The sequence below is a fragment of the Capsella rubella genome, unplaced genomic scaffold (genome assembly GCF_000375325.1).
Source record: "Capsella rubella cultivar Monte Gargano unplaced genomic scaffold, Caprub1_0 scaffold_7, whole genome shotgun sequence".
NCBI classification, from domain to species: Eukaryota; Viridiplantae; Streptophyta; class Magnoliopsida; order Brassicales; family Brassicaceae; genus Capsella; species Capsella rubella.
In genome coordinates, this window is record NW_006238917.1 from 14,711,493 (window position 1) to 14,732,583 (window position 21,091).

General features: G+C 36.9%; 4 protein-coding genes, 1 non-coding gene and 1 pseudogene across 5 annotated transcripts; 4 read left to right on the plus strand and 2 right to left on the minus strand.

Moving 5' to 3' along the window:
* The first annotated feature begins 4,262 nt into the window (after nt 1-4,262).
* On the plus strand, nt 4,263-6,348 carry LOC17877758. The gene is given in 2 exon segments (XM_006283589.2): nt 4,263-4,648; nt 4,650-6,348. Coding segments are annotated over 2 exon segments (1,854 nt in total). The 5' UTR covers nt 4,263-4,295; the 3' UTR covers nt 6,151-6,348.
* Nucleotides 6,349-6,524: 176 nt separating this feature from the next.
* On the plus strand, nt 6,525-6,720 carry LOC111829823. Its single transcript, XR_002833179.1, has one exon. It is a non-coding gene; the product is annotated as a U2 spliceosomal RNA (small nuclear RNA).
* A 215-nt stretch (nt 6,721-6,935) lies between these two features.
* On the plus strand, nt 6,936-8,765 carry LOC17878520. Its single transcript, XM_006285623.1, has one exon. The coding sequence runs from the start codon at nt 6,936-6,938 to the stop codon at nt 8,763-8,765; it is 1,830 nt and encodes a 609-aa protein (XP_006285685.1).
* Nucleotides 8,766-9,993: 1,228 nt separating this feature from the next.
* LOC17878223 (AAA-ATPase At2g18193) lies at nt 9,994-11,556 on the plus strand. The gene has a single exon (XM_006282464.2). The coding sequence runs from the start codon at nt 9,994-9,996 to the stop codon at nt 11,554-11,556; it is 1,563 nt and encodes a 520-aa protein (XP_006282526.2).
* A 2,260-nt stretch (nt 11,557-13,816) lies between these two features.
* Nucleotides 13,817-14,578, minus strand: LOC17880616 (annotated as a pseudogene).
* A 677-nt stretch (nt 14,579-15,255) lies between these two features.
* Nucleotides 15,256-20,784, minus strand: LOC17880128 (probable LRR receptor-like serine/threonine-protein kinase At5g37450). Its single transcript, XM_023779213.1, has 20 exons — nt 20,716-20,784; nt 19,733-19,871; nt 19,502-19,652; nt 19,333-19,404; nt 19,172-19,243; nt 18,940-19,083; nt 18,788-18,859; nt 18,634-18,705; nt 18,473-18,547; nt 18,328-18,396; nt 18,171-18,239; nt 18,026-18,097; nt 17,829-17,912; nt 17,664-17,735; nt 17,053-17,576; nt 16,808-16,981; nt 16,428-16,711; nt 16,300-16,351; nt 15,977-16,224; nt 15,256-15,898 (listed from the first exon to the last, which is right to left on the minus strand). Exons 2-20 carry the CDS (start codon nt 19,827-19,829, stop codon nt 15,419-15,421), a joined length of 2,883 nt encoding a protein of 960 aa, XP_023634981.1. The 5' UTR covers nt 19,830-19,871; nt 20,716-20,784; the 3' UTR covers nt 15,256-15,418.
* Between the last annotated feature and the right edge of the window lie 307 nt (nt 20,785-21,091).

The window sequence follows — 21,091 nt, forward strand, 5'->3', positions numbered from 1 at the left end:
AGAGAGAGAGAGAGTTTTTTGTACATCCTTTTTCCATTTTAATTTTTTGCACTCTTTTAATTTTTAATGACTATTTTACCGCTATATGAAAATTATTATAATTCAACAATATGGAAAATTGCCACCAAAAATATTTCTCGCCAAAAAATTTTGGACAAAAATTTTACCGCCGAAACAAAAATCTGACAAACATTTCCCACCCATTAAAGAAGACAAGTGTCTGAATGTCCGTCAACCTTAAAAGAGAGAGAAATTAAACGGTATTTCTAAGAAATTGGCAGGAAATTTTTTGTTAGAGAAATTAAACTTTTCCCACCCAAATTAATATTGCAGCAGTAATCTCGAAATGAAAAAAATTACAATGTTGAAAAGATGTATAAATGATGTTTAAAATATGTATAAATAGTTGTTAAAGAGTTATAAAATAATTTACAAGAGTTTTAAAATTATTTTTAAAGGATTGACAAGGGATTTTTAAAAATATTTACAAGATTTTTGAAACGGTATTTATAAGAAATTAGCGGGAAAATTTTGTTCAGAAAATGTTTTTGGATACAAATGTTTTTGGCGAAAACGTTTTTGGCATGAAAATTTTGGCGGGAATATATATTTTCTCCTCATGTGTTCTCATTAAAAAAAAAAAAGTAACTTAGTCATGTTGAATATAGATGAAGGTATATTTGAAAATATACAACAAGAGAGAATATTTTTGCAAAAGAGTATGGAAAAGAAGACAAGTGTCTGAATGTCCGTCAACCTTCCAAGAAAGAGAAATTAAACGGTATTTCTAAGAAATTGGCTTGGCATAAAAGTTTTGGCGGGAATATACATTTTCTCCTCATGTGTTCTCATTAAAAAAAAGTAATTTAGTCATGTTGAATATAGATGAATGTATTTTTGAAAATAGACAACAAGAGAGAGTATTTTTGCAAAAGAGTATGGAAAAGAAGACAAGTGTCTGAATGTGCGTCAACCCTCTAAGAGAGAGAAATGAATGTCTTCTAACGAGGAGATTATCATATGCGTCCGACTGCCAACCGTAGCACGTGCAAATAGTTCTAAAGAACACTGTCATGTCTTGACTCAGAGGTTTATTTCCCCGAAACAGCTGAAATACAAAACACTCCTTATCAGAAGATATAATCATGAGCAATTTGACCTCATTAGTTGGTGTGTACAGTTACTCTAGCCGACATATAGGTTTGATGCAGTTACATTATCATAACAACCCACTCGACGACTTTATTTCGACGTCGTGTCCCAATGACGTGCAGGGCTTGTTGTAGCGGGGAAAAGCCGATTTTGGTCATATATGGTTTAACATGATTTACGGCGGTCGATAGTTAAGAAAATCGTATTTTTGAATTCTAAGTAAGCATTTAGAGGCAATCTTAAGAACTCAGCTTTTAGACCATCATTATCGGTCGTTCCTTAGCAACTATTAAAGTAAATCTTATGACTTTTCTAATTAAAATTAAATGGAAAATGATGCATTATCGTTAAAAACGCCTTTTGGATAAGAGAGAAGATTTGTGTTAAGAGACGGCACGTGTCTTATTCTAATTGGTCAAAGGAAAAAACAAAAGGAAAAAAAATTTGTGCTTTCTCTCTTCTCTCTCTCTTTAAATCACTCCCTTTATTTTTGGTAGCTCCGTTTTCTTTTTGGTATGGTTTGTTTGGAATACTTGTACTTGCGTCCAAAAGAATTTCTATAGATTGGATTCGACAAGAAACAAACTAAGCTTTTCAATTAGAACTTCTTGTGATTTCTTCACAAAATTGTGTTTATCAACACATTCTCAAAAATATTTCTTATAAATTATAATAAAAAAACTAGATTTTGTAATAATTGCTTCTATATGTCTCTCCTACAACAACTTATAAACAAAAAAATAATAAACTCATATTTAAACTTATGAAAATGTCAATAATACTTTATTTTAAAGTTTATATAGAGTTAAAATATTAATAAGAGAAATTTGTGAATTATGCCATGTACAGTAACAAAGTTTCTACTCAGTGCCATTTGTTTTTTTACTTTCTCCCGCCTGCCACAACACATTATATAAAAGACTATTATACCCTCTTGCTAATTAACTCTGCAAATTGAAAGTGACCTTTCATACTCTTTTTCTCTTTTCTCGTATGTCTCTTTCTCTCTCTTTTTTTTTGTTCTTTCACTTTTTTTTTTCTCCGGTAACAAACCAAGAGATTTCTAATTCCATCAGCTTTAACTCTAACAAAAAAATATCAATCAGTTCTAAAGATGTTGTCTAGAAGTTGTCTGCTGCATCTCTAATGGATCAATTCGATGGACCAGATCTAGTATATCAGATCCGGTGGACCATGTCCAGTGAACCAGTTCGTTAGATCTTTTTCACCCTTGTTTTCTCCTATAAAAGGATCTCAATCAGCTTTGCAGATTCTCTCTAGAGATTATGTGTTCTATTTCCGATAAACCAATTCCGATGGACCAGATCTGGTAGACAATATCCTGTGAACCAGTTTCGGTGGACCGAACTTGTCTAATTTTACTAAGTAATCGTGTCCATCACGCAGATCTTTTAAAGCCATAAGCGAATGACCAAACGATGTCACAAGTGATACGTCAATGGAAGATATCATCTAAGATCCATGTATATTTACACTCTTAACCACACATTTGTCTATAGATGGACCAGATCTCGTGGTCTAGATTTGGTGGACCAAATCTCGTGGACTAGATCTGGTAGACCAAATCCGATGTCTGTAATATGTCCATATTTTGTTTTCTAACTTGTTGTTTCATTCTTTATGAACTAACTTGTCTATAATACATATGTTAGTGTGGTAATAATAATGGGTAGTGAAAAAGAACAACCAATAATGATGGACGATACATATATTTATATTGTCTGCCGTAATTAATGATGGACAAGATATACTGCACCAAACATGGCCATCAACACAGTTGTCCATATCTTCTTCTAACTCATTTCTTTGTGTTTGTCCTTCACCGGTTTAAGAAAACCTAGGCAAACCTTGTATGAGTAAAAAGCCTACTAACCACACGTGAGAGGACATGCAACGGAGTTATCCCTCAGAATCTGCCAAAATAAGTTTTTGATAGACCATACCTACTTTTATATTTTGTCCATCATACATTACTTACTCGTCCGCCATTTTTGACATCATTTTATAGATTGTCTATCAACTATAGTGCACACATCGATAGGCAAGTGGACATCCGTACACATCTAAGCTTATTTATTTGATGGACAACTCATATAAAATCTCTAGGTTACTTGTTCTCTATTAACACATCTTATATCTGGTTTTTACTTTTAGCTTTATTTTATAAATTTTTCAATCAATCGAATATCATTTGGGTATTAGGCTACCTTGTTTCCATTTAATGCTTTCATTGATTGCTCACTCAACAATGCAAAAGGGTAAAATCGTCCAAACTTTTTTCTTATGGCATGTTTTGAAAGAGGTTTTGGTTAATGGCATTTAAACAAATTTGAGTTTCAAAAGTGGCAGAGCAAACAAAATTCCCTATTAATAACACTTAAACTTGTAAGATTATAATATCTTAAACTCTATATGTAATTAAAATATTTATAATATAACTTCTTATAGAGTTTAAACATTTTATAAGTTTAAACTTTAAATATTAATAATATTTGAACCTTTTTAGAGTTTCAATATTTATAATATTTTGAAACTTTATAAAACCTTAAAACTTTTATGTATGTTTTAAAATTTAAAATTTGCTATAACTATAAAGTTTTGTAAAATACAATTTTTATTTTAATTTAATTTTTAAATAATATGTTTTTCCTAAGAACCCCAAATTAAAAACCTACCAATAAACACATCTCAAAACTAAAAACCAAAATACAATTCTTCTCTTTTAATTTTTCAATTTTACTAATAAACTAATCCTAAGATTAAAATTTAAGAGCTTGTTGATAATGTTGCTTTTATACTTGTCTCTCTCAAACAAATAAAACAAAACACTTATCAAACCGATAAAAATTGTAATTTTCGGTTTGGTTGGGTTACTTTACTTGTCTTTATATTTTTCATTTTCTTTTTTGAGTAAAAAAAAAAAAGAAAAAGTTCGGTTCAGTTTGAATTGATTTATGTTCGGTTCAGTTAATTAAAGTCAAACCGAAACGATTTATTACGGTTAACTCCGGTTTATCTTTAGTTTCGTAACCCAAAACAAAAACGCAAGTTTACAAATCTTCCAGAAGATTCTCTCAGACGAGATTTTCTCGGGAAAATTCGAATCCGGAGAAAGTGCATCAATGGAGGAATCTTTGAAATCATATGGTTTTAGGTTGAAAGCGAGAAAGATTCTCGTGAGTCCAAGCCACAAAGAACTAGCGCTCGTCGTGAATCATCTCTTTTTCCGTAAAGAATCGAAACAATATCAAACAGCGCGAGCTCTGTTCAATCACTGGGTCTCTGATTTCTCAGATTGCTTAGCCTTAAAGCTTCTTCAAGTCTATCAATCTTCTTCCAATGGCGTCACCAGGTTCCAATCGATCTATCACCTCTCTGAAACCCTAACCGATTCGAGAAATCGCGAGTTAAGACTCTCTCCTGACTCACTTTATGAAATCAAAAGGGCTTTGATTCCGTGCTTGACGATGCAGAACTAAAGAATCTGACATCAAGATCCTTAGAAGAATCGTGGGTTTTGTAGCTTACAATGTTATGGATTTGCGTAAAGATCAGTGGGACGAGCTTGGTGATGGTATCTTAACCCTCACAAAAGACGAACCTGTTAAGGCTTTTCACGTCTTCGTTGAGTTGCCAACAGTTTACAAGAGTTGCATCGACAAGTTTAAGCACCAAATCTTAGAGGAAGCTAGTAATGTGTTTCTTGATCCTTATAGAGTTGAAGATTGGAGCTTGGCTTTACATACTCTTGTGAAAATTTCGATTCAGCTTGTGAAGACAGGGATGAGACTGGATTTGATAGATGTGTTAATGGGGAATCAGATTGTCTCTTTTGTGACTGCAGTGAAGAAGCTAGTGGAGATGAAAAGGGAACATTTTTTGGTACGAGGGCTTGAAGATTTCGAGATGTCTTTCTCAAGGGACATGAATCTGTATCATTACACTACGGATCAGTGTTATTTTGTGTTGGTTTTAATGGGAAAGATTGAAGGAGTTGAGACAGATTTGACTAAGGAGATTGTGAGGAAGATCAAAATGCTGGTTACAGAACCAAACATCAAACCACATGACGATCTTAAGAATTGCAGAGAAGGGTTTGACCATTGCTGGAATGATCATTTGAAGAATTTGTCTTCACTGGAAGTGTTGAGAATCTTTGCGTCAACTGAACTTGAAGATAGGTCCAGAGAGATTGCAATCAGACGGCTCAATGTATTACTATCTGCTCACAGTTTAGAGAAGGTGCCAATAGACATTGCAGAGATAAGAGAACTTCAACCATTGCTCATGTCTTGCTTAAAGGAAGAAAGAATCTCTGACAGTATGTTCAAAGTCCTTGGTGAGGTGGTGAACCATGTCACGTATGAGATGATGGATAACCAAAAGGAGACATGCTATGAGCTGCGCGATTATATTGCATCGAGTACAACAGAGTTTCAGAGAGCGGTTTATATCTTCCAATGCTTGACAGTGGACCTTGTTGATGAGAAATTTTTGTATCCTGTGATGGAGAACCTTTTCCCACAGATTATCACAAGCCTAGATCCTCCAGGATATTTGTTGGTAGATAACAGTTGCTGGGTCTTGGCGTTTACGGGGGCCTTCTGTGCAGCAACTCAGTTGATAGAGGGCCCAGGTTATGGTGACGCCGTTAAGGAGATTGCACATAAGATGATAGATTCTGTAAGAGAGCTTGTGGAAAGAGGAATGGAAGTTGGGCTTGTGAGGAGAGCTTTCACAGATGTTGAAACCATTGTGAATAAACAGTTGGAATGGTACATGACAAGCGAATACAAATTCCTTAAGGGTCTGCTTTGGAGACTCTATGCAATCAAAGGCATGAAATGGGAAAGTAAGATTGTATTGTGGAGAATCAACGTGATAGTCGAGAGAGAAGTGAAAGAAGATGAGAAAGAGCTGCCAGAGAGTGATGATGAGTTGGATTGGCTGAACCTTACAGATGAGAAAGTTGAATAGAAAACTAGTTTTTTTGGGGGTGTATAGTCTGAAATTGTGCAGAGCCTTAGTTTTTTGGTGTATAGTTTGCATTGGAGAAGAACATTGTTAAGAATGAGGTAGATAAGAGTGTCACGATCAAAATGTACTTAGTTCTTGAAACACTTCTCTTGAAGAACTAAAGTAATACATGGATGAATCAGAGTTTTTTTGGTGGCTTGTTTGGCTTCAGGTTTATACACTAACATTGATTAGGCGTCGTTCAAAACCCACTTAAAAGACTCGGAGGGTTTGTTTTGGTCTAAGCTTGTTCAAAAGTCCCACATCGCTTGCAACGTAAAAATGGAAGACAAGAGACGTAGTATAAATAACGAGGCCAGGGGACGTGACAATTCATACCTTTCTCGGCCTTTTGGCTAAGATCAAGTGTAGTATCTGTTCTTATCAGTTTAATATCTGATATATGGGTCATCGGCCCATACGATATTAACTCTATTTTTTAAGGGGGACAGCCCGTTAAGATAGCTTGCTATCTGGGCTTTCGCGAGTCGCCCATGCTTTGCACTACTGCACGGGCCTGGCTCATCCCGCCAATTATCCAGTCCATTTTTAAATAGCTTAATTAGGCCTACGTTGTGAAATTACTACTAAAACGAATTTACCAAAGAACAAGATTTTAAAGTTGAAAATTTAAGACTCTTGAAAACCCATGGTTTAACCGAACTATATCTTGGTTTAGTCCGGTTTATAATTATAAAACTCTTTGATACCTTTGTCAGAATCTTTCCTAACTCATGGAGACGAAAATGTCAGAATCTTTAAATCTTAGGTTGAAAGCGAGAGAGATTCTTGTGAGCCCAAGCCATGAAGAACTAGAGATTGTTGTGAATCATCTCTTTAAGCGTAAAGAATCCAAAGAATATCAAACATCGTCTGCTCTGTACGACCTCTTTGTCTCTGATTTCCCAGATTGCTTGGCCCTCAAGCTTCTTCAGGTCTATCAATCTTCTTCCAGTGGCGTTACCAGATTCAGATCAATCTATCAACTCTCAGAGACTCTCACTGCTTTGAGAAACCGCAACTTCAAACTCTCTATTGACTCTCTTTATGAAATCAAAAGGGTTTTGATTACGTGCTTGACAAGGCAAGATACCAAAGAATCCGACATCAAGATTTTCAGAAGAATCGTGTCTTGTGTAGCTTACAATGTTTTGGACTTGCATAAAGACGAATGGGATGAGCTCGGTGATTGTATCGTATTGCTTGCAGTTGCAGATAAAGAACATGTCAAGGCTTTTCACGTCTTCCTCGAATTGCCACCAGTCTACGAGGAGTTCATCAAGAAGGTTCTGAAGATTATGTTAGATAAAGCTAAGGAGGTTTTGGTTAATCCTGAGGAAAATGGAGTTGATGATTGGAGCTTGGCTTTACAAACTCTTGTTAAATTGGGGATTCAGTTTTTCAATACAGGAATGAAACAAGACGTGATCAAGAATATAATGAGATCTCAGCTTTTAAATATTCTTCAATCAGCAAAGAAGCTAGTGGAGATGGGAGAAGAGAAGTTTTTGGTACGAGGGCTTGAAGATTTTCAAAGGTTCTTGTCAAGAGACATGAATCTTTATAACTACACTAAAGAACAATGCCATTTTGTGTCCACGTTCGTGAGTGAGATTGGAAATGTCAGAGAAGTAGGAACACTAACCAAGGAGATTGTAAGAAAGATCAACATGTTGTTTACAAGACAACCTCAGGGAACTCAAGATCATGAAGCTGAATTTGTCCGTGACTGGTATGGTCATTTGAAAGATTTATCTGCACTAGAAGTCTTAGAGATCTTTGCGTCCAGTGATCTTGAAGATAGGTCAAGAGAGATAGCAATCAGAAGGGTCAATGTATTACTCTCTGATCATGCAGACATTGCAGAGATGAGAGAACTCCAACCCTTGCTCATATATTGCCTTGAGGAAGAAGAAACCTCGGAAGATATGTTCAAAGTTCTAGGTCAGGTGGTGAATCACGTTGCGTATGAGTTGTTTAAACACCAAGATGTCACATGGTACGCTTTACGCAATTATATTGCATCGAGTGAAACAGAGTTCGAGAGAGCGGTTTATATCTTCCAGTGCTTAACAATGCCACTTGAAGATGAAGAGTTTGTAATTCCTGTGATTGAAGTTCTTCTCCCAGAGATAAGTAAAAGACTAAAACCACCAACAGAGTTGTTGGTAGATAACAGTTGTTGGGTTTTAGCGTTTACTGGTGCCTTCTTCGCAGCTATTCACTTGATAGAGGTCTCAAGTTATGCTAAAGCTGTTAAGGAGATTGCTCATAAGATGATAGATTCAGTGAGGAAGCTTGTGGAAAGAGGAATGGAAGTTGGGGTTGTGAGGAGAGCTTTCAGAGATGTGGAAATCATTGTGAAGAAACAAATGAGTTGGTATGGTACAAGCGAGTACAAATTGATTAAGAGTTTGCTTTGGAGACTGTATACAATCAAAGGCATGAAATGGGAAAGTAAGATTGTGTTGTGGAGAATCAATGTGATTGTTGAGAGAGGAGTGAATGAAATGGTTAAAGAGCTGCCAGAGAATGAGTTTGATTGGCTGAACCTTACCAATGTGGTTGTTGAATAGTATATAGTGAACAGTATATGATGAAATTGTTCAGAATCTTGTTTTTGGTGTATAGAAGTTTACATTGGAGAAGAAAATTGTAAAGATCGACATAGATAAGAGTTTTGGGAAATGGTACTTAAGTTCTTAAAACACTGTTAAAAGGCTTCACAATCACAAAGTACTTTAGTTTCTTCATGTCCAAGTAAGAAACGTTTACGTGATTTTGACTTTGAATTGGAAGTTTACCTTCTATAAATCTGCTTCAAGACATGTAAGAAAATGTGATTTAGTTGTTGTAAGGTTAGGAGAGTTTAGGGTTCTCTGTGTAAAAGTTTTGCAACCTCTCAAGGCTGAAGCTTTCTTGTCTTTAACGTTTTCAAGCTACACTTTAGAATGGGAATGAAGACTGATGCAGAACAGAAAAAAAAAGCATAAAAACAGAGTTTCTTGTCTCTCACGGTCTCAACCACAAACAGTGATGCAGAACCGAGTTTTCTTGTCTCTCACCCACAAAGCTCACTTTATCTCTTAATACAACGTTTTAGCATACTTATCGCTCTACCTTTGTGCAGTAACCCTAATTGAGAGCTGGCATCTTCTGCATCCATAAACGTAGACTACTACTCAGTCCTCACATTTGAATTCACTACAAGACACAACCAATCTTCCTTTTGCCTTGTCCATTTGTTGCAAAAGACCATTTGAGTCTAATGATATATCCCAAAAGCTTGACATAACTCTAGTTCCATTTGCATTAACCATTTTTCATTTCTTTCTGAAGAAAAGAACAGATTGTGTTGTGTGGGGAATCTTAGAAAGCTTCAAAACTTCTATGGTCAATCAAAGTATCAAGGGTTTTGTTTTTGGGCCTGCTTAGAGAGGAAAATTTTCAATATTATTCTAGAATGATAGACGTATTCGTAATAATTCATCCAACGGAAAAATCAACGAACAAGTTGATTTCTTATTGACCTTTGTCGTCGTCTCCTTGAAACGCAAGCTTTGTTCCTTCCTCTGCAAGTTTCCCTTACTCTTTGTATTATTTTGACTTGACTCGATAAGACTTTTAAAAAAATGAAACCAAGAATTGTCCCCAAAAAAAAAAGTATTCGCTAGGTGATTAGTCTATAAAACCTCTCACAGTTTTAAAACATTTCATCATCACTTCTCTAAAACCTCTACTCTCAATCTCTTTTACCGGAATAAAATTTCTAGGTCATCGGTTTATTCTTTTTGGTACTAAGAGATGTATCAATCATCTGATTTCTCTTTCTCACCGTCGTCGCTGTTCTCAGCGTACGCATCTTTAACCGGGTTCTTGATGCTCTTTAGATCAATTCTCCAAGATTTCATACCGGTGAAGCTTCGATCTTACTTCTCCCACTTACTCGACGGGTTCTTTACCCCGAAATCGAAGAATATAACCGTGGTTATTGACGAGAACTTCAGACTGAAGAGGAACCAAGTCTTTGACGCGGCGGAGATGTATCTCCGGAACAGAATTGGACCTGATACAGAACGTTTACGAGTCGGTAAGACCCCTAAACAGAAGCATTTCACAATCACGATCGAAAAAGGCGAAGCGATCATCGATAGTTTCGAGGATTCTGAGGTGAGATGGAGCTACTGTCAATCGGAGAACGAGAAAGGAGATAAAGTGAAACGTTACTACGAGCTCACGTTCGAGAAGAAGCTTAGAGAAAAAGTCATGGACTCTTATTTAAGCCATGTTGTAGCCGAATCAGAAGGGATTAAGCATAGTCTAAGAGCGGTGAAGCTTTATAGCCGAGATGTACACGCGAGGGACGATGATGATGGAATGGTTGATAGGAATTATTGGGGATGCATCAATCTCGAACATCCATCGACGTTTGATACATTGGCGATGGATCCGAATGCGAAGAAGAAGATCATTGATGATTTGGAGAGGTTCTTGAAGAGAAAAGAGTTTTACAAGAGAGTTGGTAAAGCTTGGAAACGAGGTTACTTGTTGTATGGACCTCCAGGAACTGGCAAAACAAGTTTGATTGCTGCAATGGCTAATTATCTTAAGTTTGACGTGTTTGATCTTGAGCTTAGTACTATTTACGACAATGGTGAGTTGAAGAGGGTTTTGTTATCGACGACGAATCGTTCGATTTTGGTTATTGAGGATATAGACTGTAATGCTGAGGTGAGAGACAGGGGAGCTGATCATGAGAGTCAAGAAGATGATTATGAGTATCAAGAAGTTAAAAATAGGAATGGAAAGGTTACTCTATCGGGAATTCTGAATTTCATTGACGGGCTATGGTCGAGTTTCGGAGACGAGAGGATCATCGTGTTCACGACGAATCACAAAGAACGGCTAGACCCTGCTTTGCTACGTCCTGGAAGAATGGATGTTCATATCAATATGTCTTATTGTACAGGTCTAGGATTTAGGACATTGGTCTCTAACTACCTCGGTTTAGATGGCGTAAACCATCCTCTTTGCGAGGAAATCGAGGCGCTGATCGATTCTACGGAGGTGACTCCTGCTGAGTTAGCGGAAGAGCTGATGCAAGATGATGATACTGATGTGGTTCTTCGAGGAGTGGTTAGCTTTGTTGAGAAGAGGAAGGTTGAGAGAAGTGATACTAGTAAGGAGGTTTCTATTTGTAAAGTAACTGATGATGATGATGACGAAAAACAGATTGGTTCTTTGGATTATGTAAAGAAGAAGAAGAGGAAAAGTGGTAAACAAAAAGCAAAACCGAAAGGCCAAGACCAGTATTCTAAAATGGTTTACGCGGATGGGTTAACAGAATCTAGAAAGTCTTTTAATTAAAAGATTTATTATATTTAATTGTTTTAAGTATTATTATATTTTGTTTCAAATAAATTCTATAATTAGTCACTAAACCTTTGGAAATTAAAGTTTACAAAATAAGTTTAAAATTTTATATTTTTCAATTTTTACATTTTTAATAAAGAATTTTTTTTTGCCTACATTTTTCTTTTGTTTAAGTTATGAGATTATTTATATAATTCAAATCTATTTAACCATACATAAGACTTTATTGAATTTCTATCTGAAATTATATTTATATTTTGTCTAATTAAAATAAATGAATTCCATTCATGTATATAAATATATAAATTTCATTTCTGAAAAAAAACAGAAGTCGATTCCACATTGTGTGAGATCAATGGCAAGGGGAAGAGCTGCAGTGGTTGATTCAACTGTAGAGAAGATTCTCGAGTTTTGCTCTTTCCAAAAGGAGCTTTAGGGCATCTGCAACGGCGTTTTTTGTCGCCGTCCCACCCATTTAAAAAAAATAATAATAATAAAAAAAAAAAAAATGAAGGACGTTTCCAAAATTGCGATGGTCCAGCGTTTCTTTCTTCATTATTCGGGGGGCCCACTGACACGTGGCGGTCTACGATTGGTGATTTTTTTTTAAATCTTAAAATTTTAAAAAAGAAACTTTTTTTTGGGGGACGAATTAAACCGATGCACATGATCTTAGGATGGTGATTTTGGAGTAGTGAGACAGATTGTGCAGAAGGATCCAAGAAGGTTACTTCGTGGGTTGGAGGGCAGCCAAGTAAACCCAAATGTCTTGGATGTCTGAAGACTATAGCATTCAAAAGGGGGATTGTCATGAATTTCTAGCTTCTACTCCACTTGAGCATAAGACACAAGACACAAAAGAATATTCATGCCCCAACTTCTTAAAAGGTCTATCTCAGGTGGGCAAACAAGTAAGCATAGTAATATATCATAGTTTTCACGGTTTTTAACCATGGTATAAGTAGTATTTCTAGAGTCTTTTTACGGTTTGTAAGGTCTTTTGGAATCTTTTTAGGATTGGAAGCTATTTGGCACGAATAAGAGCAATTTTGAATTTTTTGGAGCATACGGAGAAGCTGGGTTGAAGAAACTTATTCAAAACCAAATTTCTTCAGCCCAACTTCTTCATATGCTCCAAAAATCTCTACATTGCTCTAGTTCGTGCCAAATAACCCATAATCATGAAAAGACTCCAAAAAACCTAAAAATAATAAAAAAGACTCTAGAAAGACTACTTATATCATAATTAAAAACCGTAAAAACAATGATATATCACATAGCTAACCAAGTAATAACTAAAAAACCGCGGCACATGCTCTTTAAACCATACAACATCAGCCTAAGAAACCAAAGGTGAATGGGTTCTTAGCTTCTCCCAAGTCTCGTTAGAAGAGAAAGATGAACATAAATTACCTGAAGGCTTGGGGGTTGTATAATCTGCACACACAAAAATAATAGTAAACTCAATCAAAATTAATTGAATTGGGTCTGATATTACCTCGTGGTCTCATCAGTCACACGCTTGACGATGATATTAAGGACACTAACAAAGTATTGTAGATAACTTGGTCCGCAAGATAACTTTTTCACAAAGACAACATTGTTCCGAGTATTCCACTCTGATGGCCTCCTTGGGTACAGCTTGAGTTGAACTGTGCATTCATCACCTCTGCCATCACCGGCCTCATATCCATTAGTTGTGGCTACTCAGTGACTAAGCTAATCAGCTAATGGGTTCAAGAACATGATATTATACACACAAACTTTTTCTGATTTTTTTATAACGATTCATCAACTTCTTATGACCGAATTATGAAGTTAGTATGGTCTTGTACTCGTTTGCTCGGGCAGTCGTATTGATTTATCGGGCTTTCGGTTTTCGGTTTTTTTCTTCTCTAATCTAAACTCGATGACTTTGTTTCCAAAAGGATCTCAACCCTTACCAGCCTTGTCTCCGTAAGGGTCTTAACCTTAATTTGTCCAATTCCAACAAAATATCCCTGCGGAAATTAAAGAAGAAACATTGTATTAACCATCTGAAAAACCAAACCTATCAAAGTAGTGTGTTTTGGCTTATAGAAAACTCAATAAACGCAAATATAATTGGTTCAAAGAAAAAAAAAATTGACAGCATTAAGAATCATTGTCAAAACAGATAATTAAAGAGCACACTGTTTTAAATAGATAAACCATAACCAGAGTAGTGTATTTAAACTTCTTATTATAGCTGATTCTTACGTTACTAGTTTCACTTTCACATGTTACCCGGTGGTGGTGGCGGCGGGATATCCCAAAACCCATTAGCCATTGGAGGTGGTGGTGGCGGCTGTGGTGGAAGTCCGTTTGCTCCTACAGTGAACTGAGCCTTGTTGTTGATCTTAAAACACACCTGAAAAGTAAACATCTTGGAATCTTGATCCCAATGAGAGAAAAACTTTGGAGATGATTTATCAATCTCAGTGCTAGGAACCTTGAAATATATGGTTTCATATGGCTCAGCTGCAAACAAAAGGTATTGATACCTCTTGTCATAAGGTTGAACTTTTTGTTCATAAGATGACATGAAACGATGTCTTGGCTTTAAGTTGTCTTCTATCTCAGGGTATTGAATCTGGAACAGTATACATCTTTGCTTCAGCTCAGGATCGTACTGCTTTGTAACCTTATACCCTGGTTTACCTATTTTAACAGTTCTGCGAACAGAGACTACTTTGCGCTTATGTGGTAGCGGCTGCGGCTTAGCTGGAGCATCCTTAGCCTCTTTGGCAGCTCTCATAGCCAAGTTGATCTGATGTCTCTTACCTTGAGTGTGTGCCAAGTAATTTCCTTCGTTGTTATGCAACGTTGCACATACTGTACATTCATAGGTTCCAAGGTGGTTTTTAAAGAGATAAGGATCATTAGCAAGGTTTATGGTTTCAAGAGCAAGACGGCGGAGACGCTCACGACGATCTATGGCTTCGTTCTGGCGAGAGGCTGCACCTCCGCCAGGCTTTGAACCCCACGCTCTATCCATAGCTAGGTTACGAAGAACGTTAACTTGAAACCCTAGAAAGAAGAGAAGAACGATTAATTCTAGGGTAAGATTGTTCAAAAGCTTTGATCTGAATTATTAAAAACATGAACTCGTGAGGATACATGTATTTATATTATTTATTCTAGAAAATCTATAATTTGTATATTTTCTTATATTGCATAAAACTTTGCTATTTCTTTTCTTTGTTGTACAAGGCATATGGTAGGTGCATTGAGCATATTTGTCATCAGTTTAGGACTTGCAATATATTTTCTAATAGTACGTCCTTATCAATCTTCCAAACAAAGAAACGAGTTTCATGATCTCAAAAATAGTTTCTATGGATTTCACGACCACTCTTAGTGGTGTTAAATGTGATTTGCTGATGAGAGTCCATAGAAGACTTGTTGGTACTAGCAACAACATCCCATATTAGCTGTTATATCAACAGTCTTAATTTTGGGTACAATGCTACTAGCAACAACAGAACAGTCCCATATTAGCGATTCGACTAATTCATGTAGTACATTTAAATTTAACTTTACTTTGTGAGGTTATACGCATGGTTCAAAGTTCTTGGTTTATAGAAAAGCCAATGCAACTTAGTTCATTTAAGGATCGGGTGTTTTCCTTACAAAACATTATTATTATAAACAGAGATGCCTCAATGGCGCTCATAAGGAAAAGGCATAAACTTCTTTTACGGTTCGGTTACTAAAAGTTATGAAAGATGAGATGATAACTTTACCAGTATACACCATTTTTCTCAATGAGACTGGGATGTAAACTTAAAGTAAAAGAAAAAACTTCACTGAGATTGTCTTTGAACTATATATATGATCAGCGCGGTGCAATGGAGGGAATGACGCCACTGACGAGCTGGTTACCTGTGAAGTCAGAAAAGTTATTGTAACTGCCTCTTGGGGAAAAAGCAGCGAAGCCTGAAGTTCCTGAAGCATATGATTGGACTGAAGGGCTTGAGTATGGCTTATCTTCTTTAGGAAGCATCCCGTAGAGGTTCTCCAGCTCCCTCACGATTTCGAGCATCGTCGGACGAGCATCTGGATTGTCCTGACAACATTTGATGGCCAGTTCCATGAATCTCTTCACACATTCCTCCGAGTACTGCCCCATGCTCCCGTCTATCACCGACATCATCATCCCAGCTTCGCACGCTTCATTCACCTCCCGGACGATGTTTCTTCCGTGTGATATGGGACGCATTCCTGTTAGGATTTCCAGAAATACAATGCCGAGGCTGTATACGTCACTCTTCTCTGTTAGCCTGTGGCTCAAGTAGTATTCTGGATCCACATATCCCTGTATACATAATAGGTTCAAGAATTAGTCTCCTTCCCTAAGAGATTAAAAACAGAGGATTTTGGAACAGTAACATACAGGGGTGCCTTTGACAATGGTAGTTACGTGATCCCTTTGCACTCCTCCACCATCTAGTGCTATGAGCTTTGAGATTCCAAAGTCTGCAACTTTAGGGTTCAGCTTGATGTCTAGAAGAATGTTACTTGGTTTGATGTCTCGGTGAATGATTGGTGGGTCAGCTTCTGTGTGCAGATACAAAATCCCCCTCGCAGACCCGAGCGCTATTCCCAGTCTCAGCCCAAAATTCAGCGGCTGTCTGAACCTTGCTGCAGTTTGATACATTCATCTATCACAATCATCCCACTACACTACTAATTATACAAAGACAAGAAGGACCTTACCAGAGAGTGCGTCTTGAAGAGAACCATTGGGCATGTATTCATATACCAACATCTGACATTAGACATAACAAATTAACTCACTTGAAATTACACAATCTTGAAACTTGTAATGTTAAGAAGAGACTCACTTGTTCTCCTTTCTGATCGCAGTAGCCAAGCAAAGAAACTAGGTTTCGGTGATGTAGCCGAGAGAGCAACTCGATCTCTGTGAAGAACTCTTTTTGTCCTTGCAGAGAACCTTGCTCCGCACGTTTGACTGCTACAACAAGGCCACCTGGTAAATGGCCTTTGTAGACCTTCCCATAGCCTCCTCGGCCAATCTGAGAAAGATCACTGAAACTGCTTGTTGCTGAATCAAGTTCTGCGAAATTGTAACCCTTCACGCTCTCCATATTCATAGGAGATTTTGAAACTAGGTCCAGGAGAGCAAAATGGAGATAAGCAGCATTAGACATTCTTTAAAGAACAAAAAAATAAAAACAGAGAGATTGACTTAGTTTTCACTTACTGGGCTGTTCTTGTTCCATGTCAGCTTCCTTAGTTTTTCTCTTTTGTTTTCTTCTTCTGATAAAGAAGATCAATGCTAGAGAGGACAATACAAGGAAGAAAGCAATGGCTCCTAAAACGATACCAACTTTGCCGCCTTTGCTCCTTCCCGATTTTTCCGGGAATTTGATAGTAACTGCATAAACGAGTAACATAAATACAAACTCATTTTATTTAACAATGAAGAGTAGAAGATATGTATATTACCATCTTTGTAAGCACCAGTGTCGATCTTGATAATCTCATAGGGGCCAAGAGAATCATCAGTATCAAGAGTGAAAGTTGCAAAGAAGTCCACAATACGTTGAACCTCTGTGTTGTTAAATTTACTGTTTAATGCACTGTATTCAGGAAATATCTTCATGTTCATGGCTAGCCTTGGACCCAATTGCCATGAGAATGAGTCAATAGATATCTGATATGGATTTATCCCGAGATTTTTGGCGGAGGCCACATCGAGCATGTAGGAGACTTTGTAAGGTCGGAAGTCAGAGAAACTTGGACTCCTAAGCCTAAGTCCAATGCCAAGTGGTGCAGCGCAGAAACACGCAACTGGAGCACCAATCACATAATCGTAGTTTTCGCTTAAGGGGCACGACTGGCGTTTGCAGTCTCCCGTAGTTGTGTTCTCCGAAGAAGTTCCAGGGGATTCCACTTCTACCATTGAGAGTCCGCAGAGATTAGCTAGATTTCCTCCATTAACATTTGTACAAACTGGGTTTCCGTAAAGCCTGCTCATCAAAACAGAGTGATCTCATTTCTCTATCAACATTTTCAATCATTTGTTTAGTTGTTCTTTTATTAAAACATAATCTTACTTGACTGTGACATTGGAAGGAGGGTTTAGAAGTGTGCTTGACACATTTGAAAACATGTTGTTTCTCAAGTCCCTGCAAATTGTTCCAATCAAAATCAATCAAAAACTACTAGTCTTGTTTGAAAAACATTGACCTCCTCTGTTTTGTATATATAACGTGTCTTACAGGGTAAGTTTCTCCGTTGTATTGAAGCTCCTATTCTCCCATATCACAGGAACCTCCCCGCTCAAGTTGTTGTTCTGCACTTGCCTGAAAATATAAAGACAAAAACTCTTGTCTTTCTTTTCTTTGGTTTCTTCCTTAAAATAACATTTCACTTTTGATTCACTAAGAAATGAGAAGAGTTTGAAGGTTCTAATTACAGTCTTTGTAGCCGTGGAAGGCCTGAAAAGTTTGAAGGGATGGATCCGTTGAGCATATTGTTGTACAGGTTACTGCATACAATAAACAAGTTCAGTTCAAGTTTGTCAACAACACAACATTCCATTTCTTGGCTTGGCCACTTACATAGTTGTAATGTTTGCAGAGAACTTGTTCTTGGGAATTTCTCCTGTGAGTTTGTTGGAGGATATATCTCTAAAGCATCATCAACATTAAAAAAAAAAGTTACAGAGACTATTTTAGTATAGATTGCTAATGGTTTCTTCTTGTTAAAGTGACTCACAAGTAATAGAGAAACGGTGATTGGCTCAAATCAGGAATTGGTCCTTTTAATTTGCAGTTTCTGAGACTCCTGTGTGTTATGTGTGACCAAAAAAATCAGTACGTCGAAAGGAAAACAAAATATTCTGCTATGTTCTGTTTCTTACAGTTTGACGAGATGTGGTATCGATCCGTAAGATGATGGGATCTCAGTGCCATCGAAGTTGCTACCATCCAGTTGTCTGTAAATGAAGAAGCAAACTAAGTTGAATGTGGAAAAAAGTTATTGTCTTCAATAAGAAGTTAAAGACGCAAAGAAGGTGCTTACAGAATTCTCAAGCTTGGCATCTGAGAGAGCTCAGGCGGAAGATTTCCAGTTAGCTTGTTATTGTCCATCAAGCTGTATAAGTTGAGCCACACAACAAAGACCTGTTCAGATTTGTATAAGATAAAACAAATTTAAATGTAACGAAGAAACTTACAAGTGGAGAACATTGGTTAATGAAGAGTACTCAGGCGGAATCTGACCCGTGATTGAGTTGTTGTTCATGTGACTGGCAAAGAAATGACAAGTGACGTCAGAAGGGTTTGAAGAAAGAAGAGAGAAAAGAAGTAGGACAGAGGGAGATCTCACAAATGCTTCAGTTTTTTCAGATTTGCCAAGGACGTTGGAAGTTCTCCGCTAATTTCATTGTAGTCTATCTGAAGGATCAAGAGATTGGAAAGAGAGCCGAGTTCTCGAGGCAAAGATCCTGTCAGTTGATTTCCACTTAGTAGCCTGCAAAAACAGAAGAACATAAAATCTGTTCAACTAATGCGTTCATGAAGGGGGAATGTTGAAGAAACAATGATCAAAGACTACTTACAAGAAAATGAGATGAGTCAAGTTTCCTAGCTCTGGTGGAACCTGACCAGTGAGATCGTTCCACATGAAGTTCCTGCGATCAGAAACTTTATATAAAAGGAGAGAATTTGATATATAGTTTGATTGCCAAAACCGGAGCTCAGACAAAAACATAGGACATACAGTATGGTCAGATTTGGTAACAAGCCAAGTTCAGGTGCCAGTTGTCCAGTAAGGTTCATGTTTAGCAACCGCCTGCATCATTTGATCGAACCATATCACATCTTCCAAGTTTGGTTTTAGGAGTTTTAACCAATAAAAGAAACAAGAAAGTCTAAAAGTCTGAACGTACAGCTCTTTAACATGATAATAACCATCTGAAGTATCATTGAAGCATAAGACACCGGTCCAGTTAGAGGCGCATGGATCCGTCTTCTCTTTCCAGTCTTGGAGATGATACAAAGGGTCCTTCAGTTTCCCGCGAACAGCCTGCATAACAAACTCTGCAAAATAAAACCTTCATTAGCATCACACATCAATGTTCACACATAAACACTGCTCAGAGATATATAAAGGACCATACTATCGGTTGGATGAGTGATCTGTTGAGCATACAGCAAAGAAAAACAACAAGAAGACAACACCAGAATGACCCCAACTACACCCATCCTCTCTTTCATCTTCTTTTCTGATTTGTTCCAATAACAGGACCTCTTAAGATCCTGAGAAAAAGTCTTAAACTTGGAGAAAGAATATGAATCGAAGAAAGAGCACTACATATGGAAGTTTAAGCAACAAATGACTTTTAACAACTCAAAATGGAACTATCACTACCCCCAAGTTGGTAATTTTGTTGCCATATTTAAATGTAATAGATGAGTGTTAGACGCGGTTAGAAGGCAATTAACGGTTTGTTCAAGTCTCTTCTCCCCCATTGGATTGGAGGAATAAAATCAGAATAGCTGACTTCTTCTGTGTTCATGCAAGTTACTTCTTACTTTTTCTCTTTTTATGAAAAATTCAAACCTTATAAAACAGAGGCAAACACAATGGACAAAACCTCAACCATATCAACCTTTAACTGTTAACATCAGTTTAGTTCTTAGAGTAATGGTCAAAACACATCGTTATACACAGGCTACATTTTTTTCTCTTCTCTTTAAAGACAGAGTTTTACTAATAAGGCATAGAAATGAACTATTTTGACTTGTTCAGAAACAATAATTCAGGAAAACCCTCGGAACAATTTTGACTTATTCAGAAAAATAATCTGTAGTGACGTATAACTATTTTGACGAATTCATATAAATATTTTGTGGAACTGAAAGTAGAACATTAACCAAGCAAAGCAAGAGAATCTCCAATACGAACACACAAAACAGATTTGACTTGACAAAAGGTGTTTTTGTAAGTTTTTAAAAAATTAGTGACTAAGAATCTAAGATATTAAAATGGATCCGTTGACTCTGTCTTTTTGCCATATGTTTGCTGCTAGTGGATGGATCTTGTTCATTTCTAAAATCACATACATAACAAAAACCAGTAGTAGTAATCCATAGAAGTTACCTCTTTATAGCCATAATCTGGCTGAAAATTGTGGCCAGGAAGGAGCCGTCTCCCCAATTGACGGTGGGTCGTCTTATCCTAGAATATGTCAACATCAATTATAGATTCAGACACAATACAGAATTGAGAAAAATTAACAAGATAAGCAAATATGTAAGAATAGGCAAAGTGTAGTCCTTTCTGGAACAAGATGTTTTAGGTACCGTCTTTGCATACCTTAGGAACAGTATTGAGAAGAGAAACCTTGTGTACACATATTAGAAACTAGAAGCATAGTACCTGCAGAACAGTCTTGAGAAGTGTACACATATTAGAAACTAGAAGTATAGTACCTGCAGAACAGTCTTGAGAAGTGTACACATATTAGAAACTAGAA

Coding starts and splice junctions, on each gene's coding strand:
- LOC17878520 (XM_006285623.1), top strand. CDS start 6,936: ATGTCAGAATCTTTAAATCTTAGGTTGAAAGCGAGAGAGATTCTTGTG.
- LOC17878223 (XM_006282464.2), top strand. CDS start 9,994: ATGTATCAATCATCTGATTTCTCTTTCTCACCGTCGTCGCTGTTCTCA.
- LOC17880128 (XM_023779213.1), bottom strand. CDS start 19,829: ATGAAAGAGAGGATGGGTGTAGTTGGGGTCATTCTGGTGTTGTCTTCT. Junction 19,084..19,171: donor TTGACTCATCTCATTTTCTT/GTAAGTAGTCTT, acceptor CTGTTTTTGCAG/GCTACTAAGTGGAAATCAAC. Junction 15,899..15,976: donor CCATTGTCAAAGGCACCCCT/GTATGTTACTGT, acceptor TTATGTATACAG/GGATATGTGGATCCAGAATA.